This window comes from Hylobates moloch, unplaced genomic scaffold (assembly GCF_009828535.3).
Source record: "Hylobates moloch isolate HMO894 unplaced genomic scaffold, HMol_V3 SCAFFOLD_23, whole genome shotgun sequence".
Taxonomy (NCBI): Eukaryota; Metazoa; Chordata; class Mammalia; order Primates; family Hylobatidae; genus Hylobates; species Hylobates moloch.
Window position 1 is genome coordinate 37,481,932 of NW_026652298.1, and position 26,683 is coordinate 37,508,614.

At 51.7% G+C, this 26,683-nt stretch overlaps 2 protein-coding genes across 10 annotated transcripts in view; one reads left to right on the forward strand and one right to left on the reverse strand.

Moving 5' to 3' along the window:
- The window catches only part of ANKS3 (ankyrin repeat and sterile alpha motif domain containing 3), a 38,861-nt gene extending 15,151 nt beyond the window's left edge, over nucleotides 1-23,710 (forward strand). For 4 of the 7 annotated variants that reach the window (XM_032144613.2, XM_032144616.2, XM_058434130.1 and 1 more), the window contains 12 exons: nucleotides 6,717-6,852; nucleotides 15,079-15,237; nucleotides 18,067-18,207; nucleotides 18,663-18,874; nucleotides 19,132-19,296; nucleotides 21,088-21,212; nucleotides 21,323-21,464; nucleotides 21,664-21,836; nucleotides 22,199-22,284; nucleotides 22,804-22,887; nucleotides 23,117-23,204; nucleotides 23,325-23,710. In XM_032144613.2, the coding sequence (XP_032000504.1) occupies nucleotides 6,717-6,852; nucleotides 15,079-15,237; nucleotides 18,067-18,207; nucleotides 18,663-18,874; nucleotides 19,132-19,296; nucleotides 21,088-21,212; nucleotides 21,323-21,464; nucleotides 21,664-21,836; nucleotides 22,199-22,284; nucleotides 22,804-22,887; nucleotides 23,117-23,193 (1,500 nt within the window). In that variant the 3' untranslated portion in view covers nucleotides 23,194-23,204; nucleotides 23,325-23,710. The remainder of the gene's footprint in view (nucleotides 1-6,716; nucleotides 6,853-15,078; nucleotides 15,238-18,066; nucleotides 18,208-18,662; nucleotides 18,875-19,131; nucleotides 19,297-21,087; nucleotides 21,213-21,322; nucleotides 21,465-21,663; nucleotides 21,837-22,198; nucleotides 22,285-22,803; nucleotides 22,888-23,116; nucleotides 23,205-23,324) is intronic. The other 3 variants (XM_032144615.2, XM_032144619.2, XM_032144614.2) reach the window with 2 other exon arrangements.
- Nucleotides 23,711-24,361: 651 nt separating this feature from the next.
- NUDT16L1 (nudix hydrolase 16 like 1) lies at nucleotides 24,362-26,617 on the reverse strand. 3 transcript variants are annotated; one of them, XM_032144634.2, is made up of 3 exons: nucleotides 26,300-26,617; nucleotides 25,953-26,213; nucleotides 24,362-25,242 (listed from the first exon to the last, which is right to left on the reverse strand). In XM_032144634.2, the coding sequence occupies exons 1-3, from the start codon at nucleotides 26,492-26,494 to the stop codon at nucleotides 25,021-25,023; spliced, it is 678 nt and encodes a 225-aa protein (XP_032000525.1). In that variant the 5' UTR covers nucleotides 26,495-26,617; the 3' UTR covers nucleotides 24,362-25,020. The 3 variants fall into 3 exon arrangements, with proteins under 3 accessions (XP_032000525.1, XP_032000526.1, XP_032000524.1); XM_032144635.2 differs by having other exon boundaries at nucleotides 25,883-26,213; nucleotides 26,300-26,597; XM_032144633.2 differs by having other exon boundaries at nucleotides 25,134-26,213; nucleotides 26,300-26,597.
- Nucleotides 26,618-26,683: the final 66 nt, after the last annotated feature.

A 26,683-nucleotide genomic window follows, 5' to 3' on the forward strand; every position in this document is an offset into this window, starting at 1 on the left:
GGTGCCTCAGTCACCTTCATCCTCTCCCTTATTAGTGGGCTCTTAAGTTGGGTTCCACTTTGCTCTTCTGACAGTGCTGCCGTTGACATTTCTTTTTTTTTTGAGACGGAGTCTCACTCTGTCACCCAGGCTGGAGTGTAGTGGCGTGATCTTGGCTCACTGCAACCTCCACCTCCCGGGTTCAAGCGATTCTCCTGCCTCAGCCTCCCGAGTAGCTGGGATTACAGGTGTGTGCCACCATGCCTGGCTAATTTTGTATTTTTAGTAGAGACAGGGTTTCACCATGTTGGTCAGGATGGTCTTGAATTCCTGACCTCAAGTGATCTACCCACTTCGGCCTCCCAAAGTGCTGGGATTACAGGCATGAGCCACTGCGCCCAGCCTGCCGTTGATGTTTCTTACATGTCTTTTTAAGCACATATGGGAATTTCTTTGGGAGCTTAGGATGTGTTCTTCAAAGTAGAGTCTTTGTTTTGTAAGGTGGGTGAATCTCAGTCAGTAGTGGGTAGTGTAAACTTGCTTTCTTCCTTAGTGGTCCTGGTTCACATCCCTCCCCTTAGGGTGTTAGACTTCTTTTTTTTTTTTTTTTGAGATGGAGTCTTGCTCTGTCCCCAGGCTGGAGTGCAGTGGTATGATCTCAGCTCACTGCAACTTCTGACTCCTGGGCTCAAGCAGTTCTGCCTCAGCCTCTCGAGTAGCTGGGATTACAGGTGTGCGCCACCATATCCGGCTAATTTTTGTATTTTTAGTGGAGACAGGGTTTCACCATGTTGACCAGGCTGGTCTCGAACTCCTGACCTCATGATCTGTCTGTCTCAGCCTCCCAAAGTGCTGGGATTACAAGCGTGAGCCACTGCGCCTGGCCAGGATGTTAGACTTCTTTGGCTCCCATAGTCAGATTAGTGCCTCCTTTTGATTTTTGCCTTTCTTTGATTTCTGATGAGGTTGAGCATCTTTTCATTTTTTAATTTTAATTTATGTTTTATGTTTTATTTTTCTGTAATACTTTATGCTTATCTTTAGTGGCCATTTGGGTTTCTTTTTCTGCAAATAATAATAATAATAATTATTATTTTTTTATATAGGGTCTTGCTCTATCACTAGACTAGAGTGCAGTGGCCTGATCGTGGGTCATTGCAGTCTCAACCTCCTGGTCTGAAGTAATCCTTCTGCCTCAGCCTCCTCAGTAGCTGGGACTACAGGCACGCACCACCACGCCTAAGTTTTTTTTGTAGAGACAAAATCTCACTATATTGCCCAGGCTGGTCTTGAACTGCTGGCCTCAAGCAGTCTTCCCACCTTGGCCTCCCAAAGTGCTGGAGTTACAGACGTGAGCCACCATGCCCGGCCAGATAATTCTTTGACAGATAATCCTGCTGACATGAACTAGACTTCCTTAAGACACATGATAGAATCAATAGCCCAGATCCATAAAGAGCCTCTATTTGTAAGGTTAGAGTCGTTTTAAGTAAGGTAGAACTGGAGATCATAAGAGATATGTACTCTTATAATTTTTGATTGTATGTTTATTTCTTTTTGAGACAGGGTCTCACTCTGTTTGCCCATGCTGGAGCACAGTGGCGCCATCATAGTTTGTTGCAGCCTCAACCTCCCAGGTTCAAGGGATCCTTGCAACTCAGCCTCCTGAGTAGCTGAGACCACAAGCACATTGAACCACACCTAGCTGATTTAATTTTTTTGTAGAGTTGGGGTCTCACTAAGTTGCTTTGGCTGGTCTCAAACTCCCGGCTGCAAGTGGTCCTCCCACCTGGGCCTCCCAAAGTGCTGGGATTACAGGCAGGAGCCACAGTGCTTGGCCAACGATCTGCATGCCTTTACTAGATTCCCCAAATGCTAACATTTCACCTCATTTTCTTATCAGTCTCTTTATCTTTATATATAACATGCATATCTTTTTTGAATCATTTAAATGTAAATTGTGACTTAATGCCCTTTTTCCCCTAAATATGTATTTCCTAAAAGTAACAGTTTCATTATGTATTTCCTAAAAGCAAGAATGTTCTCTTTCCCAGTCACACAAAATTATCAAACTCAGGAACTCAACACTGAGTTCTTCCTCCAGCACTTTAACCAAGAATCAAAGTGTTGGTTAGTGACTGCTTGGTGGGATGGGGCAGGACTGGCAGCAGGTGGCCTGATGGCCTGGGTGGTTTGCCTGCCAGGGAGGCTGGTGGGCAAGCCCTGTCTGGAAGCTCCTCTCTCCCACATTCTTCCTGCCGCCCAGTTGTTAGACCACCTGGAGCCAGAGGAGGGGCCCACCTGGTTTCCCAGCCTGCCCCTCCAGAGGTGGGCTCCATTTCTGGAGGTAGAGAACTGGGCAAGTCTGGGCATCCTGTGCTCTTTGCTAGGGGAAGAAAGGGCTGTGGCTGCTTTCTTTCTCCCTCATTTCCCTTCTGCCAGTGGGGCCAAGTCCCAGCAGCTCAGTCAGGAGAAGAGGATATGGATCTGTTTGGGCCTCTCTCTTTAAGAGAAAGTTGATTCATGCCTTCCAGATAGTCTTGTTCCATGGTTTCTAAAGTTTCTGATCCCACCTTCATGTTAAAATGAATTTTGATCGTGTGTCTCTTTAGTAATATGGACATTATAAAATAGGAAAAAAAATCTTTTAAAGCATAAGTAGATAAAAATTTATTTTCATGTCAGGCACAGTGACTCATGCCAGTAATCCCAGCACTTTCAGAGGCCAAAGTGGGAGGATCGCTTGAGGCTGGAGTTGAAGACCAGTCTGGGCAGTACAGTGAGACCTTGTCTCTACATTAAAAAAAAAAAAAAAAAAATTGGCCAGGCGTGGTGGCTCATGCCTGTAATCCCAGCACTTTGGGATGCCAAGTCAGGTGGATCATCTGAGGTCAGGAGTTCAAGACCAGCCTGGTCAGCATAGTGAAACCCCATCTCTACTAAAAGTACAAAAATCAGCCGGGCATGATGGCAGGTGCTTGTAATCCCAGCTACTTGGGAGGCTGAGACAGGAGAATCACTTGAACCCGGGAGGCAGAGGTTGCAGTGAGCCGAGACTGCACCATTGCACTCCAGCCTGGGTGACAGAGTGAGACTCCATCTCAAAAAAAAGGCCAGTTGTGGTGTGTGTTTGTAATCCCAGGGAGGCTGAGATGGGAGGATCACTTGAGCTGGGGCAGTCAGGGTTGCAATGAGCCAGTGTAATCCAGCCTGGGCCACAGAGTGAGATTCTGCCTCAAAAACAAAACCAAAAATACATAACAAGTTAAAATCCTACATTAAAGAGGCTACTGTTTTATTCTGGTTAAAACCTTAGGGTTCCTTCTATCAAACTTAAACTAGAATTTATTTATTTTTTTTTGAGATGGAGTCTGCCTCTGTCACCCAGGCTGGAGTGCAGCGGCTCACTGCAGTCTCTGCCTCCCGTGTTCAAGCGATTCTCCTGCCTCAGCCTCCCGAGTGGCTGGGATTGCAGGTGCATGTCACCACTCACAGCTAACTTTTGTGTTTTTAGTAGATACAGGCTGGCCTCAGACTCCTGACCAGGCTGGTTGTTGGCCAGGCTGGTCTCAAACTCCTGACTTCAAGTGATGCGGCCACCTCAGCCTCCCAAAGTGCTGGGATTACAGGTGTGAGCCTCTGTGCCCAGCCAATAAATTATTTTTTATTTTTGAGGTAGAGTCTTGCTTCGTCTGTTGGCCAGGCTGGAGTGTAGTGGCGTGATCTTGGCTCACTGCAACCTCCACTTCCTGGGCTCAAGCGATTCTCCTTCCTCAGCTTCCTGAGTAGCTGGGACTACAGATGTGTGCCACCATGCCCGGCTAATTTTTGTATTTTTAGTAGAGATGGGGTTTTACCATGTTGGCCAGGCTGGTCTTGAACACCTGACCTCAGGTGATCCACCCGTCTCAGCCTCCCAAAGTGCTGGGATTACAGGCTTGAGCCACCGCGCCCAGCTTATAAATTACTGTTACTATTTATTTATTTTTTTTTTTTGAGATGGAATCTCACTCTGTCACCCAGGCTATAGTGCAGTGGCATGATCTCAGCTCACTGCCACCTCCGCCTCCTAGATTGAAGCATTTCTCCTCCCTCAGCCTCCTGAGTAGCTGGGACTACAGGCACGTGCCACCATGCTCGGCTAATTTTTGTATGTTTTAGTAGAGACAGGGTTTCACCACATTGGCCAGGCTGGTCTGGAACTCATGACCTGTGAGCCGCCCGCCTCGCCCCCCAAAGTGCTGAGATTACAGGTGTGAGCCACCGCGCCCGGCCTATAAATTATTTTTTAAGGCTCAAAGTTTCATAGGTAATTTTTAACCAGAGTCAAAAGTAGGATGGGGGGCAGTCTAGAAAGTAAAACTCCTTACACTTTGTGAAAACACAGTTTTTTCCTGTATCCCTGCTCAGAGACCACCTCTGCCTTCCCCACCGACTCCATGTGGGGGTCAAGGTTGAGGCCCCCTGGTCTAACAGGAGAGACAGTTGCAGTATGGGTGGTAGCAAAACTACTTAAGGGTTTTGATTCTCTTTCTTTTTTGAGATGGAGTCTCTGTCTGTTGCCCAGGCTGGAGTGCATTGACGCGATCTTGGCTCACTGCAACCTCCACCTCCTGGGTTCAAGCGATTCTCCTGCCTCAGCCTCCTGGAGTAGCTGGGACTACAGGCGCCCGCCACCATGCCCGGCTAATTTTTTTTTTGTATTTTTAGTAGAGACAAGGATTCACCATGTTGGCCAGGCTGGTCTCGAACTCCTGATCTTGTGCTCCGCCCACCTCGGCCTCCCAAAGTGCTGGGATTACAGGCGTGAGCCACCGCGCCCAGCCCTGCTTTTTTTCTCTTAATGATGTTTTGTGCACCTTAGTCCTTGTCACTGCAGGTACTCCCACCCACCGTGTAAATGGGCGAGAGGCACTCTGCTTTCTGAATATGCTCTCGCGTGGCTCACTGATCTCTTCAGTTCCTTCTGATTCTCACTATGCTGAATGCCACAGTGAAAATTCTAAATTGTAGTGTATGTCATGCATTATTTCCTTAGGCACTGCTGCACTTCAGCCTGGGTAACAGAGCAAGATCCTATCTCAAAAAAAAAAAAAAGCAAACTTGCTTATGGTAGGTACATTTTAAAAACATAGGAGATTGGAAAATTGGAAAAATCTCCATCAAAAATAATAAATAACTTAAAAATAGCAACATATTGGGCTTGTTACCTTCCAATATTGTTTTCTGTGTATTTTTTTGGTCTCATTTTGCAGGAGTTGTAATGTATATGTAGTTTTGTATCATGATTCTTTTTTATTTTTTTTGAGACAAGGTCTCGCTCTATTGCCCAGGCTGGAGTACAGTGGTGCGATCTCAGCTCGCTGCAGCGTCAACCTCTGGGACTTAAGTGATCCACCTGCCTCAGCCTCCTGAGTAGCTGGGACTACAGGCATGTGCTGCCACACCCTGCTAATTTTTATTAAAGGTGCTCCCCTTTTCCGGGGTCCCGCCTCCTCCTCTGAGATTTGGCTCTGGCTCCCCTGCCTCCCTCAGCTGCCTAGTCTGACAGGAGAGGACAGTTACAGTGTACAGTGACACCAAAAACATGCTGTATTGATTATAGTTTGTTTTTTTTTCTTGTAGAGGTGGGGTCATGCTGTGTTGCCCAGGTTGTTCTCCAACTCCTGAGCTCGATGGATCCACCTGCCTTGGCCTCTCAAATGCTGGGATTACAGGCATGAGCCACCTCACTTGGCCATGATCCTTTTTCAACTTGATCATACAGCTGTTTGTAAATATCATCATCTATGGCAATAAGATAACTGAGTCCTCATCCCCCTGAGCATTCAGGTTTTCTCTAGGTAGGTTTTCATTATTGTGAATATGTTGTGCCAAACATCCTTTTTTTTTTTTTTTTTTTTAATTTTAGTTTTAATTTTTTTTTTGTGAGACAGAGTCTCATTGTGTCATCAGGCTGGAGTAGTGCAGTGGCATGATCTCGGCTCACTTGAACCGCTGCTTCCCAGGTTCAAGCGATTCTCCTGCCTCAGCCTCCGGAGTAGCTGGGACTACAGGCACCCGCCACCACACCCGACTAATTTTTGTATTTTTAGTAGAGACAGGGTTTCACCATGTTGGCCAGGATGGTCTCAATCTCCTGACCTCGTGATCTGCCCACCTCGGCCTCCCAAAGTGCTGGGATTACAGGCATGAGCCACCGCACCCGGCCTGTGCCAAATATCTTTGTGCACTAAAGCCTTCTCTGTATTTAGGGTTATTTCCTTAGAGTCATAGAAGTGGAATTGTTGCGCTGCGAGACCTGTAAATACATTATAGAGCTTTGGATCAAAGTTACGAATTCTGCTTCAGAGGATGGTGCTTTCATTCTGACTGGTTTAAAAGGCTGCTTTCTTTGAAGACAAGTGAAGTGAGTGGGACACAGCCCAGACGCAGAAGGTGAAGGCTGGGATCTCCACATGGTGGCTGCCAGCCCCCTGCAAGGGAGGTCATGAGCGTGGGAGATGACTCCCCAGCCCTCAGCCCCCCTCATCCTTGTTACTAAGAAGAGAGTGAGAGCAAAACTTGTGGCTGTGGTGCAGACAAGCCTGCCTCTTTTTCATGCAGATGTGATGTTTCCCACACAGGGAGGCAGTCAGAAACCAGCATATGCCCTTCTCTCTTCCCAGCCAGCAGCCCAGGAAGGGCAGGCGCTTTGAAGGAGAGGCCCCTAATTACCCTTTCACGGACATTCGCAGGGAGTCAAGGTGGACGTGAGAGACCACAGTGGCGCCACAGCCCGGATGCTGGCCAAGCAGTACGGACACATGAAGATCGTGGCCTTGATGGACACTCATTCGCCCTCTCTGCCCAAGAGCCTCTATCGGAGCCCAGGTACCCACATCTGCCAGCCACGCCCTGCTGGGGTCTCTGGTTGCCTTGAGCTTTAGGTGACCTGGCAGAGAAAAATGTCCCCCCTTCCCTGGCTGCCACCTTCATGTCAAGTTTGAGGCCCCTGCTCTAACAGGACAGAAGGATGGTTACGATGGAGAGTGGTACAAAACCAGGCTGTTGTGACTGTAGCGGCTTTCTGTAGTGACTGTAGCGGCTTTCTACGGTTTATGACTGTAGGGTTTCTGTATGACTGTAGGGTCTGTATGACTGAAGGGTTCTTGTATGACTGAGGGCTTTCTCTGTAGTGACTGTAGCGGCTTTCTGTAGTGACTGTAGGGGCTTTCTGTAGTGACTGTAGCGGCTTTCTGTAGTGACTGTAGGGGCTTTCTGTAGTGACTGTAGGGGCTTTCTGTAGTGACTGTAGGGGCTTTCTGTAGTGACTGTAGGGGCTTTCTGTAGTGACTGTAGCGGCTTTCTGTAGTGACTGTAGGGGCTTTCTGTAGTGACTGTAGGGGATTTCTGTAGTATGCTTGACTACCGAGTAGGGGCAGGCCCCTCTTAGTTTTCTGTTTTCACTGTTTCCTGAGCTATGGCTTGTTTATTTTTCTATATGAACTTGAATATCAACTTGTCTAGCTCCTTAAAAACAGTATTGATATTTTTATTGAGATTGTGACAATGTGTAAATTAACTATATCTTTGTGTTGTTGAGTTTTCCTATCCAAGAACAAGGGATGACTTCTTGTTCCAGTGTTCTTTTGGGTCTTGCAGGAGGGTTTTAAATTTTTCTTCATCTACATTTTGCATATGACTTAAGTTTATTCCTAAGTGTTTGATCATCTTTATTGCTATTGTAAATGGGGTTTTCCCTATCATTATATCCCTTTTTTCCCCCAAATCTCAGGGTATTAATTACTCAGTGCTATTTATTTTTTATTTCAGTAGCTTTTTGGGGAACAGGTGGTGGTTGGATGCGTGAATAAGTTCTTTAGTGGTGTCATTATATTGTTTAACTGCATATTGTCAGTGCATTTGAAGGGAGTGGATTTCTGCAAACTTTTTTTTTTGAGACAGGAGTTTTGCTCTTGTTGCTTAGGCTGGAGTGCAATGGAGCGATCTTGCCTCACTGCAGCCTCCGCTTCCCAGGTTCAAGCAATTCTGCCTCAGCCTCCCAAGTAGCTGGGATTACAGGTGTGCACCACCATGCCCAGCTAATTTTTTGTATTTTTAGTAAGGATGGGGTTTCTCCATGTTGGTCAGGCTGGTCTTGAACTCGCAGCCTCAGGTGATCCACCCGCCTCAGCCTCCCAAAGTGCTGGGATTACAGGTGTGAGCCACCGCACCCGGCCCTGCAAACTAATTTTATATTCTGCTACCTTACAGAATTCTTTTTTTTTTTTTTTTTTTTTTTGAGATGGAGTCTCGCTCTGTCACCCAGGCTGGAGTGCAGTGGCGCGATCTCGGCTCACTGCAAGCTCCGCCTCCCAGGTTCATGCCATTCTCCTACCTCAGCCTCTCCGAGTAGCTAGGACTACAGGCGCCCGCCACCATGCCCGGCTAATTTTTTTATATTTTTAATAGAGACGGGGTTTCACCGTGGTCTCGATCTCCTGACCTCATGATCCACCCGCCTCGGCCTCCCAAAGTGCTGGGATTACAAGTGTGAGCCACCGCGCCTGGCCCAGAATTCTTGTATTGTTCAGGGTAGTTTTGTTATGATTCTTTAGGGCTTTACAGGTGTACTAACATATAATCTTTAAGTATGGACGGATACACTGCTTCCTGCTGATTCTCGTGACTCTGACTTTGTTGAATTGCATTGTTGTTTTGTTTGGTTGCTAACACCTCTAGCCCATTGTTTAACACCGTGGAGATAGTGAGCCTCCTTACCTTAGTGCTCATCTTAGTGGAAACGCCACGTTACATGAGAGGCTGGCTTTAAAAGAGAAGGCATATTTTATTTTCGCATATTAACAAAGTATTCATCAGTTCTTCTATTCTTGAGTGGTGTTTTACAGCAGTAACTATTGAATTTTGTTCCCATATCTTTGGAGATGATTGTGAATTTTTATATGGTAGATTGTCTTCATGAACCTCCTAATAATGAATCACACTTACATTCTTGGCATAAATCCCACATGTTGTATTATTTTAATGTGTTTTTGAATTCTGTTTATTAATATTTAGTATTTTTCTGTGGATATTCAGTCATAAGTGATATTGGTCTATAGTTTTCTTTCTTCTTTTTTTTTGTTTTTGAAATGGAGTCTTGCTCTGTTTCCCAGGCTGGAGTGGAGTGGCGAGATCTCAGCTCACTGCAACCTCTGCAACCTGCGCTTCCTGGGTTCAAGCAATTCTCCTGCCTCAGCCTCCCGAGTAGCTGGGATCACAGGTGTATACCACTACACCCAGCTAATCTTTTAGTAGAGACGGGGTTTCACCGTGTTGGCCAGGCTGGTCTCGAACTCCTGACCTCCAGTGATCCGCCTGCCTCAGCCTCCCAAAGTGCTGGGATTACAGGCGTGAGCCACCGCCCCTGGTGTGGTCTGTACTTTTCTATTTTTGTTCTGTCTTCATCAGGTATGGGTATCAATGTTATACTTCATAAAAATAATTTAGAAGTTTTCCTTCCTTTTTTGTGTTCTAGGACAATACACGTAGCATTAGTGCTACCTGAACTAATAGAGTCCTCCCATGAAACCATCTGGTCTCTTTCTGTGAGGTGGTTCCTCGATAACAGTTTTTCTATTCCTTCTGTAGACATTGGCCTCCTCACACTTTCTCTTCTTATGGGGTCAGTTCTGGTAAATTATATTTTCGACAAGATAATTTTTTTCTCCCTTTTTTTTTTTTTTTTTTTTTTTTTGAGACAGAGTTTCACTCTTATTGCTGCAGGCTGGAGTGCAATGGCTCGATCTTGGCTCACCAACCTCTGCCTCCTGGGTTCAAGCGATTCTCCTGCCTCGGCATCCCAAGTAGATGGGATTACAGGCATGCGCCACCATGCCCGGATAATTTTATGTTTTTAGTAGAGACGGGGTTTCTCCGTGTTGGCTGGGCTGGTCTCAAACTCCCGACCTCAGGTGGTCTACCCGCCTGGGCCTCCCAAAGTGCTGGGATTATAGACATGAGCCACTGTGCCCAGCCATTTTTTTTCTCCTTTTAAAATATTTCTGTTTCAGGGCCAGGTGCAGTGGCTCATGCCTGTAATGCCAGCACTTTGGGAGGCCGAGTCAGGCGGATCACCTGAGGTCGGGAGTTCGAGACTAGCCTGATCAATATGGAGAAACCCCATCTCTACTAAAAATACAAAATTAGCCGGGTATGGTGGTGCATGCCTGTAATCCCAGCTACTCGGGAGGCTGAGGCAGGAGAATCGCTTGAACACGGGAGGCAGAGGTTGCAGTGAGCTGAGATTGTGCAATTGCACTCCAGCCTGGGCAACAGGAGCAAAACTCTGTCTCAAAAAAAAAAAAAAAAAAAAATTCTGTTTCAGGGTGGGTGCAGTGGCTCATGCCTGTAATCTCAGCACTTTGGGAGGCTGAGGCGTATGGATCACTTGAGGTCAGGAGTTCAAGACCAGCCTGGCCAACATGGTGAAACCCCGTCTCCACTAAAAATACAAAAATAAGCTGATGTGGTGGTGTGCGCCAGTTACTCTGGAGGCTGAGGCAGGAGAATCAGTTGAACCCAGGCGGGGGAGATTGCAGTGAGTCAAAATCACGCCACTGCACTCCAGCTTGGCAACAGAGCAAGACTCCATCTCAAAGAAAGTACATAGATAAAACAAAATAAAATACTCTGTTTCAGTGGTTATTTTCTCGTTATTATTATTATTTTTTTTGGCATGGAAAATACTGATTTATTTTTTGTGACAGGGTCTTGCTTTGTCACCCAGGCTGGAGTCCAGTGACCCATTCTCGACTCACTGCAACCTCTGCCTCCCAGGCTCAAAGCGATCCTTCCACGTCAGCCCGAGTAGCTAGGACTGTAGGTGCACCCTACCACGCCCAGCTTATGTTTGTATTTTTTGTAGGGAGGTGGTTTTGCCATGTTGACCAGGCTGGTCTCAAGAGTCCTCAGCTCAAGCAATCCACCCGCCTCAGCCTCCCAAAGTGCTGGGACTACAGGCATGAGCTACTGCACCTGACCTGGAAAATATTTATCTCATTTTTAATTGACACAAAATAACTACATATTTATGGGGTACAGTGTGTGATGTTTTGATACACGTATACACTGTGTAATGATCAAATTAGGGTGATTAGCTTATCCATCACCTCAAACATTTATCATTTTTTTGAGGTGAGAACATTTAAAATCCTTTCTTCTAGTAGCTATTTTGAGGTATACGCTGTTGTTCCGTATAGTCACTCTACTGTGAACACCAGAACTTCTTTCTTCAATCTGTAATTTTATACCTATTGACCAATCTCTCCCACTACTTCCCCACCCCCAACCTCTGATAACCACTATTCTACTCTACATGTTTGACATGAGCTTTTAAAAATCCTGTAAATGGGTGAGATCTTTTTTGTTGTTTGTTTGGTTTTTGAGACAGGGTCTGGCTCTGTCGCCCAGGCTGGAGTGCAGTGGCGCGATCTTGGCTCACTGCAACCTCCGCCTCCCAGGTTCAAGCGATTCTCCTGCCTCAGCCTTTTGAGTAGCTGGGACTACAAGGTGCCCACCACCACGCCCAGCTAATTTTTTTTTGTATTTTTAGTAGAGACGGGGTTTCACCGTGTTAGCCAGGATGGTCTCGATCTCCTGACCTCGTGATCCGCCTGCCTCGGCCTCCCAAAGTGCTGGGATTACAGGCGTGAGCCACCATGCCCGGCCTGTTCCTTTTTTCTTAAGTTAAATACTAGTACTTTGTCTGTTTAGTGGAAAAACAAGAAAAACCCATCGGATTTTGATTTAATAATGAGACCAACTGATTTTCTGTTTAATTTCTGCTTTTATTTTTCTTTGGCTTACTTTGTTGTTGTTCTAGTTTTTTGAGTTGGAAATTTCTTTCATTTTCATTGTTTCCCTTTTGTTGCTAAATGTTAGAGGCTGTGAATTTTTGCTGATTGCCGCTTTAAGTGTATTCTGGGGGTTCTGTATTTAATACTTTCCTTATTATTTTTCAGAAATTCTGTAATTTTTATTTATATTTTCTCCTTCACCCAGGAGTTGTCTAATGGAAGTGTTATGGTTGTTTTTGTTAATTTCTAGGTGGAAGGGCCTTTTTGATCTTGTGGTTAATTTCTCATGTTATTCTGATCAACTTTAATGTGTCTGATCAGAGAGTGTTTATAATTCTTACATTTACATAACTTCCTTGTCATCTTATTTATCACCTACTGATCAATATATATATTTTTTTTTCAGATGTAGTCTCACTCTGTCACCCAGGCTGGAGTGCCCAGGCGCTGTCTCGACTCACTGCAACCTCCGCCTCCCAGGTTCCAGCAACTCTCCTGCCTCAGCCTCCCGAGTAGTGGGGATTACAGGCGTCTGCCACCACGCCTGGCTCATTTTTTTTTGTATTTTTAGTAGGGACAGGGTTTCACCATGTTGGCCAGGTTGGTCTCGAAGTCCTGACCTCAAGTGATCCGCCCACCTCGGCCTCCCAAAGTGCTGGGATTACAGGCGTGAGCCACCGCGCCCAGCCCTGATCAATATTTTTTAATGTTCTGTGTTTTGCTTGAGAAGAAGTTGTATTGTCTGCTGTCTATATACAATTTAGCATATCTGTGAGTCTATCTTATTTAGGATTATGTATTCTTAGTTCATTTTCTACAGAATTACGTATTAGCGTGTTTCTGATTTATGAAGGAAGTTGGCGCATTTTTTGGTGACAGATTTTCATAAGTTGTTATAGATTCACTATGAATTACGGCTTTTAGTATTAGAAGTGTCCTTCTGGCCGGGCATGGCTCATGCCTATAATCCAAGCACTTTGGGAGGCCAAGGCGGGCAGATCACCTGAGGTCAGGAGTTCGAGACCAGCCCAGCCAACATGGTGAAACCTTGTCTCTACTCAGAATACAAAAATTAGCCAGGCATGATGGCACATACTTATAATCCCAGTTACTCGGGAGGCTGAGGCAGGAGAATCACTTGAACCCGGGAGGCGGAGGTTACAATGAGCCGAGATTGTGCGGCTGCACTCCAGCTTGGGTGACAGAGTGAAACTCTGTCTCAAAAAAAAAAAAAAAGAAGTGTCCTTCTGTGTCATATTTAATGCATTTTGCCCTGAATTCCACTTTGATAGCAGGATTGCAGCCCTGGCTTTTTTGTGGTTTCCATCTGCCTGTTCTTTTTAAGCTGCTCTGAGGGTGTGTTGGGTGCTGAGATTCACACAGCTGCCGTTCTCTTGCTTATTGCTGCCTCTGTGCGTTTGTCTTACAGCTCTCTCCCCTTCAGCTTGAATGGAGGCACAGTCTCCCTGGGGTGCTGTAGATCTTTGAGTGTGAGGGGGTGTGTGTCCATATGGCTAGCTCAGTCGCCACAGCATGAGCCTCTTCATGGGGAAGGACAGAGTGGCCCATGTTCGGGGCCTGAGCTCTCCCTCTTTGCCGGCCTGCCCTGAGTTGTCCTGTCAGTTTGCACCTGAGTGAGCAGCTGCTTTCCCAGGGTCAGGCTCAGCCCAGCTCCTTCCCTGGCGCTGGGATTGTTTCATAATAAACACAGCTCAGGTGGTAAATGCAAAGGACCTCTCCCTTCATTTCCTCCCCAGCTTACCACCTCCACAAGGAGACAGCATTTCCTCCTGTATGCAACTCACATATCTCTTAAAAGTAGAATCAGATCAGAGCCTTATACAAATCAAATATGAAAAACTGAAAAGCTACAAAGTAGTAAAAGCTCTGGGTTGGGCTCTGAAAGCTCACACTGGGTAGTGATTCGAAACGGTTTATAATCATAGCAAACACATGCCATGCTTTAGAAAATACAGAGTTGTGGCCGGGCGCGGTGGCTCACACCTGTGATCCCAGCACTTTGGGAGGCCAAGGTGGGCGGATCACAAGGTCAGGAGATCAAGACCAGCCTGGCTAACATGGTGAAACCCCATCTCTACTAAAAATACAAAAACAAAATTAGTTGGGCGTGGTGACGGGCTCCTGTAGTCCCAGTTACTCAGGAGCCTGAGGCAGGAGAGTGGTGTGAACCCGGGAGGTGGAGCTTGCAGTGAGCCGTGATGGCGCCATTACACTCCTGCCTGTGCAACAGAGCGAGACTCCATCTCAAAAAAAAAAAAAGAAAAAAAAGAAAATACAGAATTGCTTAATAAGTTGTTTACAGCCGGGCGCAGTGGTTCATGCCTATAATCCCAGCACTTTGCAAGGCTGAGGCAGGTGGATCACCTGAGGTCAGGAGTTCAAGACCAGCCTGACTAATATGATGAAACCCCATCTCTACTAAAATATAAAAATTAGCTGGGTATGGTGGCATCTGCCTATAATCCCAGCTACTCGGGAGGCTGAGATAGGAGAATCGCTTGAACCCAGGAGGTGGAAGTTCCAGCCTGGGCAACAAGAGCAAAACTCCCTTCTCAAAAAAAAAAAAAAAAAAAAGTTGTTTCCAAAGGAAGGGATTAGGAAAAAGCAGTTGTGACTGATATTACCATATATTTTAATGAAGAGATGGTTTTTATTTATTCAAATTAGAACAAAATTTCTGATTATGAACAATACAGACTTATGAACAATTTTGCAAACCCCAAGAGAGATAATAAACTCCTGGCTGGGGATGGTGGCTCATGCCTGTAATCCCAGCGCTTTGGGTGGCCGACGCAGGCAGATCACCTGAGGTCAGGAGTTTGAGACCAGCCTGGCCAACATGGCAAAAGCCTGTCTCTACTGAAAAAAAAAACAACAACACTGGGCATGAACCCCAGCTACTTGGGAGGGTGAGGCGTGAGAATCGCTTGAACCCAGGAGGCGGAGGTTGTAGTGAATGAGCCAAGATCATGCCATTACACTTCAGCTCGGGGGACAGAATGAGACTCTGTCTCAAGAAAAACGAAACTTCCCACCCTCACTAACTTTGCAGCTCCCTGTGGCCCATTGGAGCAGCGCCCCGGTCTGTTAGGACATTTCTCAAAAGTGATGCCCTGGCAGATACCCTTCTCCTTAATTTAACAAAACCGGTGACGGTTACTTTTTTTCAGTTTGTCGTAGGATTAGTAAATGAGTCCAGTACTGAACAGACTATCTTAATCTTGGTGTTTGACCACAGAAAAGTACGAAGATCTGAGCTCTTCTGATGAGTCCTGCCCTGCTCCTCAGAGACAGAGGCCGTGCCGGAAGAAGGGTGTCAGCATCCACGAGGGACCGCGAGCCCTGGCCAGGATCACAGGCATTGGCCTGGGCAGCAGAGCCCCACGGCCTCGCTATGGTGAGTGGCCCGAGGGCTGTTTCTCATCGCATACGAAGATTCTGTGTTGGCAAGAATGGAATAGCTCTTAGGCTCCTGAAATGTGAGTCACTGGACCTCAGGTGGCAGCGGAACAGGTGGCCCAGCTTTCTCAGGGAGACTCAAGATTGAGTCCAGTGATGGAAATGCATTGGCCACGGACTAGCTCTTGTTTTTTGCTTTATCTCCTTGAGTTTCCTTTTCATTGGTTAAATTTAGGAATAGAACTTTCTCTCTTGCAGCAGAAATGTAGCTAAGGTCAGATTTCATTCATTACATAGGTGGGTCGGCTCATGCAGGGAGGAGGCAAAGCGTGAAGTTCACTTCCCTGCCCTGCCCACACCAGCTGGGTCGGGTGTGCTGCTGGGGGCAGGAGGCCACGGGCAGGCCTGCTGTTTTCTCAGACCCTCCTGAGAGAGGGCCACTTGCTGACTTGCCGGTGAAGAATCCTAGCCTTTGGGTTTTCCGATCTCGTTCATTCTCAGATTCCCAGCCCCAGGGTGTTGAGCGTTTTGCTCTTGGGGAGTGCTGGGGGCTGTTTTTAGGGGAGTTGGGTTTGGCGCCTACTCTCTATTGCTGTGGTTTGTCCCGGAGCTCAACTGGAGGTGTGAGTTATGTCTTCCTTTGATGGCTGTCACCCACTCATGGCCAGGCCAAGGCTGCTGGTCTCACAGGCCTGGTGGCTGGTCCCTCTCGGGAGTAAGGACTCTTTGAGGCCAGGACTTGGAAGAGTGAGAGTAGACAGTGTTTCAGCCAAGGGTACGTGAGTAATTGAATTCCCTTCTAAGACCCCGGGAACAAGCAGATGCACAGAATTCTGTCTTCCCAAGCCTGGGTGCTGGGTTGGGAACTGGAGACCCACCTTCTCCCATCATCGTGGGAGGGGTAAGCTGACTAGGCCACTGGGAAGGCCTCTCTAGAGCTGCTGGCCACCCCCACCACAGCATGAGGGCCCGCCTGTGTCCTGTCCACTGAGCTGTGAGCACTGGCTCTGGGACACCGGGCTGGTCATTCTGAGTGGCGGAGTCTCTTCCTTCCGAAAGGTCCCTGCCACCTGCTACAGCCTGAGGTGTGGTGGGGACAGGAAGGAAGCTGTCATCCTGGGGCTGGGTTGGTAATTAATGTATATAGCTGTACAACAAATGCTTTATCAAAATCATACATGTGTGAAGCCGCTTGTGTGTGGTTCTTCGAATGTATCCACAGAGAAGTAATCACAATGGTGGTCTCAAGTGTGGTATTTCGGGGGATTTTTGTTTTTTCCTCTCATACCTTGTGAAATTTAAATTTTCTATAAGTGCATATATTTTGTCGGTAATTAAGAAATTTGGGGCCGGGCGCGGTGGTTCATGCCTGTAATCCCAGCACTTTGGGAGGCCGAGGCAGGCGGATCAAGAGGTCAGGAGATCGAGACCATCCTGGCCAACATGGTGAAACCCCGTATTTACTAAAAATGCAAAAATTAGCCAGGCGTGGTAGTACGTGCCTATAATCCCAGCTACTCAGGGGGCTGAGGCAGGAGAATCGCTTGAACCCAGGAGGCGGAGGTTGCAGTGAGCCGAGATTGTGCCACTGCACTCCAGCCTGGCAACAGAGCAAGACTCTGTCTCAAAAAAAAAAAAAAAAAAATTGGGGTGGGGGGCAGGTGCAGTGGCTCATACCTGTAATCCCAGCACTTTGGAAGTGTGAGGTAGGAAGATTGCTTGGGCTCAGGAGTTGTGAGACCAGCCTGGGCAATGTAGCAAGACCCTATCTCTACAAAAAATTCTGAAAATTAGCCAGATATGGTGGCCCATGCCTGTAGCCCCAGCTACATGAGAGGCTGAGGTGGAAGGATTGCTTGAGCCCAGGAGGTCAAGGCTGTAGTGACCCATGATGGTGCCATTGCATTCCAGTCTGGATAACAGCAAGACCCTGTCTCAAAAAAATTTTAGGGGGCAATGATAAATAGCATGTGCTGATTGTAAAAACTTCTCCATAACTAGGAAAATATGTAAAGAGCAAAGTAAGTTCCCCGTGGTCCCATCAACCAGTCCTTTGGGTTCTTTTTTGAGACAGGGTTTCACTGTAGCCCAGGCTGGAGTGCAGAGGCACGATGATAGCTCACTGCAGGCTCCAGTTCCTGAGCTCAAGCGATCCTCCTGTCTCAGCCTCCCGAGTAGCTGAGATTACAGACATGTGCCACTGTGCCTAGTCAAGTCAGTCTTTTTATGTAAATAAAGGGGCAAAACTGGAGTGACAGTGCCTGGTATGCATGCCCCTTTTTCTGCTTGGTTTTAGAGGCAGGTAGAGTTAGGTAATTTCATATTATTATTGTTCATTTTTAGCCCAAGGCCTTTTTCCTTCCTGCTCAGCCAGATCTTTTTCGCCGGGGTTGACTGACCCGAGGAGGCCCGCTAAGTGCCTGTGGTTAAAGGTCACAGGGACATAAAGACACCTGGTCTCTGGGTGTCTGTGTGAGGTCATTAGATACCTCCTGCTAAAGGGAACACTAGTGGTATAGTTTTCTCTGGTCAGGCATCTGTGAATACAGCTTACTATTTCCTATGTTTTCCCCTTGGAAAAGAAATGGAGAAGGCCCAGGCTTGACCCGGCTGCCAGCCCTGGCCCCACCAGGCACTTGCCTGGGCCACTGACTGACCCTCAGAGCGTCTGTTCCACCCACACACCACAGATGGTGCCATGCTGGGTCATGGGGGCAAGTAGATGAGGTCATGACCGGGAAGTCACCACCCTCTATCCTGGGCCTTGGCCTCTGAGGAGGTTTCACTTTGGAGTTCCCTGGGCTCATGGGCCCCATTCTATATACAGAGCAGCCTCCTCCCCGCGGCTATGTCACCTTCAACAGCAGTGGTGAGAACCCCCTGGAAGAAGAGGGCCTCTGCTGCCGGGACGTCACCTCCCCCATCAATGAGCGGGACGTGGAGAGCAGCAGCAGCAGCAGCAGCCGGGGTATGTGCACCCCCACCCCTGTCCAGCCCGCGGCTCAGGCAGGTCCTGGAGCTCCTGTGTGCCCATCCCCACTTATCCCCTGGGCTTGGCGCTGGGACACAGCCATCCAGCAGAGGACAGGAAAGGGGGAGGTGTGGACGGCCCTGGTTCTTGTGAGGAATGGGAGAAGCTTCTGGTCCAGCATCCCCGTGCAGCTTAAGGGAGCCATTCCACAGCAACAGGTTTAGCTCCTTGCTTGGGAGCCCCCTGAGGCTTTCAGGACAGGCTCCAGTAGGAATGTGTAACTGCACCTCCGTGCAGCAGCTGTTTCCATAGTGCCTACCATGTGCCAAGCACTGCTCCGGGTGCTTGGGATTTATCAGTGAACAAAAAAGACAGAAGCCCTGCCCGTCTGTATAGAGGGGAGGGTTTAGGACAGGCAGGAAGTTTGAAATATAAGGAAGCAACCACTGCAGGCCCCAAGGAGTGCCCTGATGGAGGCGGCTCAACCCGGGGCACGCCCATGCGCAGCACCTCCGTGAGGCCTGCAGGCGGATGCCCTGTCTTCCTGCCCTCAGAGGAACATGCTTTCTGTGCCAACCTGGGGCCCGTCCAGAGCAGCAGCAGCAGCGAGGGCCTGGCCAGGGCCCAGGGGCTCAGCAGCGAAGCTTCTGTGGAGAGCAACGAGGTACGGATTCTTTCTTTTTTGGTCTCCCATAGCTGGTCCTTGGCTGGGATGCCTGATATCCCCCAGTTACTTTAAGATGAGCACATCTGTAACAAGCAGGTGCTGCACGTGTGTGCTGCATTGGGATGTGCTGTGTCCAGGGCCTGGCTTCTCAGATGACAGCAAACGCACCGGAAGCCCGTGTGGCGGGTGGGGGGTTTCACGAAGGCTCTCAAGTGAGCTCACGCGCTCCTTCAGATGCATGCCTCTCGCTGCAGGACTCAGATCACGCCTGTAAAAGCTCAGCTCGCAAACAAGCTAAAAGTTACATGAAGACCAAGAATCCTGACAGCCAGTGGCCTCCCCGCACTGCAACTGACAGGGAAGCCTTTCTCGCTGAGTCCAGCCCCCAGACTCAGAGGGCCCCCTACTCAGGACCCCAGGTAAGACCGCTTGTGAAACTGGAGGTTACACTCAGAGACGGCACTTTTTGTGACTTATGAGGCAAGTGTTGTGTATATGATGTGCCAGGCGCTGCTGGGAGAACAGAATGGCGGTGGCGTCACCATGGCCTGTTAGGCTCCGCAGGCTCACAGCCGGCTCCATGGCTGGTGTCCCCACTGCAGTGCTTCTACTCTGTTCCTCTCCACGGGAAGGACTTGTCTCCCTGCTTTCCATACTGGAGTTGGCCTCCCTGAGCCTGGGGAGAAGAAAAGCAAGCCTGACCTCAGAGCTGCCTGCAGGAGTCTGACAAGATGTGGCTGAAGCAGAGACAGGAACCACACACAGTGTGTGCTTGGTGATGGTTACAGCTGCCACCATCCTCCTCCTTTCTGTGGTCCCTCTGACCACGCATTACCTTAGGGATCACAGGTGTGACTCACAGCTCAGCTGTCTCACCTGTGTCTGCTGAGTTCTCCTACCCTGTGTGAGCAGAAGAGGCACAGAGATGAGAGGCAGAGGGAATCTCTGGTTGGTTATTTGGTTTGTTTGTTCGAGACGGAGTCTCGCACTGTCATATGGGCTGGAGTGCAGTGGCGTGATCTCGGCTCACTGCAACCTCCTCCTCCCGGTTTCAAGCAATTCTCCTGCCTCAGCCTCCCAAGTAGCTGGGATTACAGGCACCCGCCACCACGCCCGGCTAATTTTTTGTATTTTTAGTAGAGACGGGATTTCAGTGTTGGCCAGGCTGGTCTCAAACTCCTGACATAGTGATCTGCCCGCCTCGGCCTCTCAAAGTGCTGGGATTACAGGTGGGAGCCACCACACCTGGCCTGGCGCCACGCCCGGCCTGGCTGGTTGTTTGTTAAAGCACTGGCTTTGCTGTTCAGTAGAGCCTTGGATTTGCCAGCTTCTCCCTGCAGCCCCCAGCTCAGTGAGCAGGCACACGTCTCGGTCCCTTGAACATACACTGAGTGGAGTCTGGTCAGGGTACTGTCCTAAGTATGTTTCTTTCAGAAAATAGCTTGAAGAAAATGTCAGAGTAACATTTGTTTCCCATTAAAAGCAATAAACTCTCAAAAGTAGGATTTCTGGAGTTGAAAAGTAAACTGAAATGAAAATATCACTAGATGAGCTCACAGCAGAATTGAGCAGGCAGAAGAATCAGACAACTTGTGAACACAGGTCACCTGAGATCATCTCGCTTGAGGAACAGAAAGAATGAGTGAAAAAAATGAACAGAAACCTGTGACCCCCTCAAGTACACCAACACTGCCCCATACAGTGGCATTCCAGAAGGAGAGAGCAAAAACGATGGGTGAGAAACAGCCTGACCATCTCAGTGGATCAGAAACATGGATCTTACATCCAGGGAGCTCGGTGAACTCCAGACAGGTGAACTCGGAGAAGAGCTGCGCTTAGGCAAGTGGAAAGCGGAACATCTGACACTGAGACTCTAGAATTAGAGAGCAGCACTCTCCGCGTACAAAGCATTGTCGAGATCAGCAGCGCCATCGCCCCTTCACAGAACTGAGCCTGTGTGGGAGGAGGAGGCCAGTTTCTGGTGATGAACACACAGTGTCCCCAGGTGGCCGACCACAGTGTGAGGACTCACCTGCCTGCGACATCCTGCCCTGCCTGAGCCACCAGAGTAGGAGGGGACAGCCTGGGCGCCACACACAAGGCACTGTCTGTGCTAAGCCTGGGGAAGTGGTGGGGCTCCGAGTGGAGAAAAATGTCTGTGCTTCGTTGTCGGCCACTACCCCCACCAACCCGTCCCCTGTGCCTGCCAGGACCTGGCCACACTGCTGGAGCAGATCGGGTGTCTGAAGTACCTGCAGGTGTTTGAGGAGCAGGACGTGGACCTCCGCATCTTTCTGACCCTCACTGAGAGTGACCTGAAGGAAATCGGCATCACGTGCGTCCAGAAGGGCTGCTCTGGCCCTCAGCCCGGGGTTGGGGCAAACTCCTACTCGTGTAAGCGCTCTTGGGAGGCTGAGGCACGTCCTGGTCACATTCCCCCTGCAGGCTGTTTGGGCCCAAGAGGAAGATGACATCCGCCATTGCCCGCTGGCACAGCAGTGCCCACCCGCCCGGGGATGCCCTGGAGCTGGCCTACGCCGACCGGCTGGAGGCTGAGATGCAGGAGCTCGCCATCCAGCTGCACAAGGTAAGTGGCTGGGTGGGGGATGGGGGGACAGGGTGACACCCCTGAGTTGGCCCCGTCTCTGACAGAAAAGGTGGTGCTGTGTGGAGGGGTCAGGTGGATGCAAGGGGGAGAGGGCCCCACATAGAGGACAGGGCCGTGGCCAAGGATCTGGCTTGCCCAGCCACCTCCCAGCCTCCCCGCGCCCCCCACCCCGCTGCAGCACTGCGAGGAGGTAGAGGCCATGCGGGGCCAGGTGTGCCAGGAGCAGGAGCTGCGCGCCGTGGTGGAGAGCTGCCTGCTGGAGCAGGACCGTGCCCGCGAGGACGTCCAGGCCCGGCTGCAGGAGGCATGGGCCCTGGCCCGGGATGCCGCCCTCGTCCTGGACCAGCTGCGGTGAGTGGCTCTGAGCTGCCCGGGGCTGGGTCTCCAGTGGTCAGCTACCTGGCCCCTGGGCCCCCAGGCATCCTTTCGTCCTGGTTTTGTAACTGAGAGGTGGATTTCAGGGCCTGGAGCATCCCACCCCCATTTCATCCAGGCCCTTCCTTCCTGCAGGCAGACGCAGGCAGGAGTCGGGGCCGGGAATTTGCCGGCTGCCCTCCTGCTCTTTAGCACAGCCTAATGGGGCACTGGCCCAGCCAATGAGAGCCAGCTGCAGGGACAGGGCTGAGCCCCTCCCTCCCCTTGAAGGTCTGAGGTGGGGGCTCTGCGGCGGCCAGGCCTCTGCCCTCACCACCATTTGTTCCTGTGTCTGGCAGAGCCTGTCAAGCTGAGCTGTCAGCCCGAGTGAGGCAGGACCAGTCCCCTGGTGCAGCCACTCTGGGCCCAGCCCTCCCCCCAGCTGGTAAGAGCAGTGGCCTGACCCCGCACTGGGCAGAGGGGAAGGTGGGGGAGCCCTGAAGCCAGGTTTGACCCAGTGGGCTTGGCCTGGTTCTCCGGCCAGCAGCCACTCTCCCAGGTCCCTGTGTGCACATGATCCCAGAGTCCAAGGAGAGGGGGTCCTGGGGACCCAAGCCCAGTTCCTCACCTGTGACAGGAAAACTGCCTATCCCCAGGGGTGGGAAATATTCGAGAAAGGCCCTGTGCTGTGACTGGCTGTGTTGTGCTGAGACCACCAGTGACTTCAGTAGCCTCTAGCCAGGGCCCAGACCTGGGTCCCCACTGGCACAGCTGTGTCTTCTCTCGGGCTGACCCGGGCCTCGTAGTGTTTGCTCAGCCTGTGGGAGGAAGGGCACAACAGGGCTCCCCAGCCTCGGCCCTGGGAGGTTCTGATCCAAGCAGGTTCTCCTGGTTGCATGGACTCAGAATAAAGCAGGGCCTGTGGGGACACAGACTCCCAGCTAACTCGGTCCCTGCACCACAGACTCCAAGGGCTGGCAAGCGTCCCTGCACGCCATGAGCCTCCCCCAGCTTTCAGGAGCCCTGGAGGACCGTGTCCGTGAGATGGGTGAGTCTCCAGGGACCAGACGACTGAGAGCTCCTTTTTGTTTCCGAGGGAGGCAAAGGGACCCCTTTCCAGGGAAAGCAGGTTTGAGTCTCTCTACCCCAAGGCTGACCTCGGGGTTGGGGCCGTGACAGGCGAGGGGCAGGTCACATCCTGCAGCTCAGACCCCTGGGCAGCACCACCCAGCCCTACTGAGCCTGGGTGGGAGAGGCTCAAGGTCATCATTCTTCAGGGCAAGCACTGTGCTTAGTGACCCAGAGCCTGGAGAAGCTGCAGGTGCTGAATGGGAAGAAGTGGCGGGAGCCCTAGCCCGCAGGCCGGTGAGTGTCTGCCAGCCCAGATCCCGCGTGGCGGGGGCAGCAGGGTCTGTCTGCGCAGCTGCAGGTGTGCGCGTGCAGCCACTTGTCCCCCTCCCTTCTCACCAGGACTTTTTCTTTCAGAATCTGACGTTGGGTGATTGGTCCACCCTGAAGCTGTGTGCCAGGGAGTGAGGAGGACAGTGAGCAGGCAGCTGCCACGTGCAGCCCAGGCCCAGTGGGGGCCAGAGGATCAGGCCCCGGGAGCAGCCGGCAGACAGAGGCAAGATGGGGGCTGCGGCCCTGGCCAGGCAGCTCGGGCCAGCACTGAGGCGGGACGAGGGTCTCACCCTGAACCTCGTGGTGAGGCCCAGAGTTCGTGGGCTGCCCCGGACCAGACCAGGCAGGGCCCTGGGGGGAAAGTGTATCCATACACACGCACAGGTGCCAACTGAGGTGTGACCTTAGGAGTGAGGACTGGGGCACCTGGAAAATGCCATTTGTTGGAAAATAAATAAGATTTAAGAACAGCTAGTGAAGGGCTCAGTTCTGGTCACATGACATGTGCTACTGGCCAATGCAGCAACCCTGACTGCCCTGTCCCCTGCTGCTCAGGGGTGTGCCTTTTGCTCCTGGAGCCCACATGACTCAAGACAAGGCTTTAAGAGCCACGAACATCCCCAGCCCGCCGTAGCACAGGGCCTCCCCCGGGACATGCTGCTCTCACAGCGAGCTCTGAGATGGAGCTGGGAACACTGCCTCCCTCACCAGGCCGGGCATGGGCTGTGAAAATTTTCTGACGGTGCCACTGGAGTCTTTCCAGATGTGGGGCTGTAGGAGACCACGAGGGATGGCTCTGTTGCTGTCCTTCTGCACAGTAAGCCTGCACTTCCACACCATCCCCTGGAGCTGCTTGCAGACAGGGGGGAATGGCGGGTTTGCAAAGCAAAGCAGGTCAGCCCAAGTGCAGCCAGGGCCACCAGGATCAGGAAGGGGAGCCTGCCCTGAAGGTCTCGGCCCAGACGCCCCAACCTGGCTGATGGACGCAGCACTCATGCTGGGAGTGCCCTCAGTAAACACTGGGGAACAAACCTGCCCCTGGCTGGGGCAGCTCCTCCCTCCCCTACCTAGAGCAGGAGGCCGGAGCTGGCTCCATCCAGAACCAAAACACACAGAGCAGCTGAGAAACACAGAGAGCAGCTGAGGAGCGACTTTATTGTCTTCTCCTTCGACAGCTTCATTGTACATAGCTGGGCCCCCGAGGCCCTGACTGTCCCTGGGAACCAAGCCACGTGTGGTGAAGCTACTTTGAAACCTCACCCACAATTCACACGTGGTGAAAGAGAAAATCTAGCAACGTAAATCCAACAACAAGCCAAATTAACAGTATTAACTTCCTACCCCAAGCTGGCTCTCCCCCAGGCCCTGAGCTGGCTCAGGAAGGACCTAGACAAGGCATCCTCCACCCACACATCCCATCTTCTGAGTGGTCCCAGAGCTGTGCGCCACCCCTGTGGGACAGTCAGGCACTCCTGGGCCTCCACCAGCTGTGATGAGACGCACACAGAGGAGGGTCTGAGCCCAGGATGAACAAGAGCATCCTGAGGCTGGAGAGGCAGGCCCAGTGTGCCCAGACCACCCTGCTCTGCCTGGGAGGATGGGCTGGGTCCCAGCTGGCCCGGACGCCACCTAGTGACTGCTTGGGACAGTGGAGATGACAGGATGCCCACTCGCCCTAGGCAGTCAGAAGCGGGGTACACACATACACTCCAGAAGCCACACTTAGCAGGAATTCCCAGTCTTGCGGTCCAGGGGAGGGTGCCACCAGCTCAGGCAACCCTCAGGAGGAGGCCGGGAGCAACTTCTCCAGGGCCTTCTTCTGCTTCTCGGTGGCGGCAGCCAGGGCCTCAGCCAGCTTCTCCTCGGGCATCATGTTGAGCACCTTGAGGGCAAAGAGGAGCTGGCACTTAGCCGTGCTCACGAAGGCGTTGCTCAGGAAATTGGGGAAGCCTCCGACTCGGTCCTTCTGGGTGTACAGCGGGACCCGCACGAGGCCAAGTACCTGCGCAGACAGGACGTAGGGGTTGGGGCCAGGCCTGCCACGCAATGGCACCCCCAGCAGGAGGGGCCTGGAAGCTGTGAGGCCAGGATACGAGCAGCCAGCTTTGCCAAGGACTTAATGGGAGACCCGGGCAGGGCCTGGCAGAAGCCAGCCAGCTCCCTTAGAGCAGTGCAGCCCCCTCCTCCCCAAGCGAGTGTGGAGGCTGACCCCGTGCACTCTCCCTCGTACCCAGGCCACCCCCCGGGGTCCGCACCCCATGCTCCCCGTCCACCCAACGAAGCCTGAACACCCAAAGTCCAGCCCTTCCAGACCACAAAACACACGAATTCCAAGAGCCTTCACGCCCCCCATGAGATTCCCAAGTTTTACAACCCCCGCTGTGCTCCTCAAGTTTCCCAACTCCCCAGGCAAGCCCCGCTCCTCCCCCATCCCTTCCTCCCCACCGATCCCACTCCCCCACTCCCAGGATTGGCAATGGCAGGCAGCAAGGCGGATGTAACACAGCCCTGAGGGAGCCCCAGCCCCGGCCCCCGCCCCTCCTTTCCCGGCCCCCCAGCCCCAGACCCCTCTCCCCACCCCATTGCTGGAGACAGCGACACCCGACCCAGCCCGGCCAGGGGACCCTCAGGAGACGTGTTACCCATCGGTGCCTTCCACGGGGCCAGAGCCAAACCCCGGGGCGGGGGGCGGGGCCCGGGCCGCGGCCCCACCTCCAGGCCGTGGTCGCGCGAGTGCACCGCGCTGATCTCCACGGCGTGCAGCTGCTCCAGCGTCAGCTGCCGCGCGTATAGGTGCGCCACGACGCGGTGTGGGCCCTCGGTCAGGTGCGAGCTCAGGTAGTCGGCCTCGGTAAGGCGCAGGCAGCCCAGGCCCAGGCCCAGCACCCGGTTCAGGCCGTCCTCCAGCGACCAGAAGCGCCGGTCCACGAAGCCCCCGGGGAAGCCCAGCAGCCCGTCGAAACGCATCTGCATCTGCAAGAGAGCGCGGGACACAGCCGCGGGGTCCACGGACGCCCCCGCCCCGGCCCGCCCGCGCCCTCGCCCTCGCCCGTCCTTACCAGCACCGAGAAGCGCATGGGGATGCGGCCGAAGAGCTGCCCAGGGTTGGCGGCGTACAGCATGGCGTGGCACGAGTGGCTCCAGCCCGGCCCTAGGCGCATCGCCTCCACCCGGCTGATCTGCTTCAGCTCCGGAACCGCCGCCGTCGACATCTTGGCACTGACCCCGTGCCCGCCGCTGCCACTTAAGAGCATGCGCGAGCCCGCCCCCGCCGCGCCTCGCCAATCCGCGGGCGGCCGCGCCCCCGGGTCCCGTTCCCCTGCCAATCGCCGGCACGCCCCGGGTCCGAGCCCCTCGCAGCGCCGCGGCGCGCAGTCGAGAGGGGCAGCGGGCGGTGTGCAAAGGAGGGCGGTGCGCGTCAGCCGTCACCCAATAGTCGCACA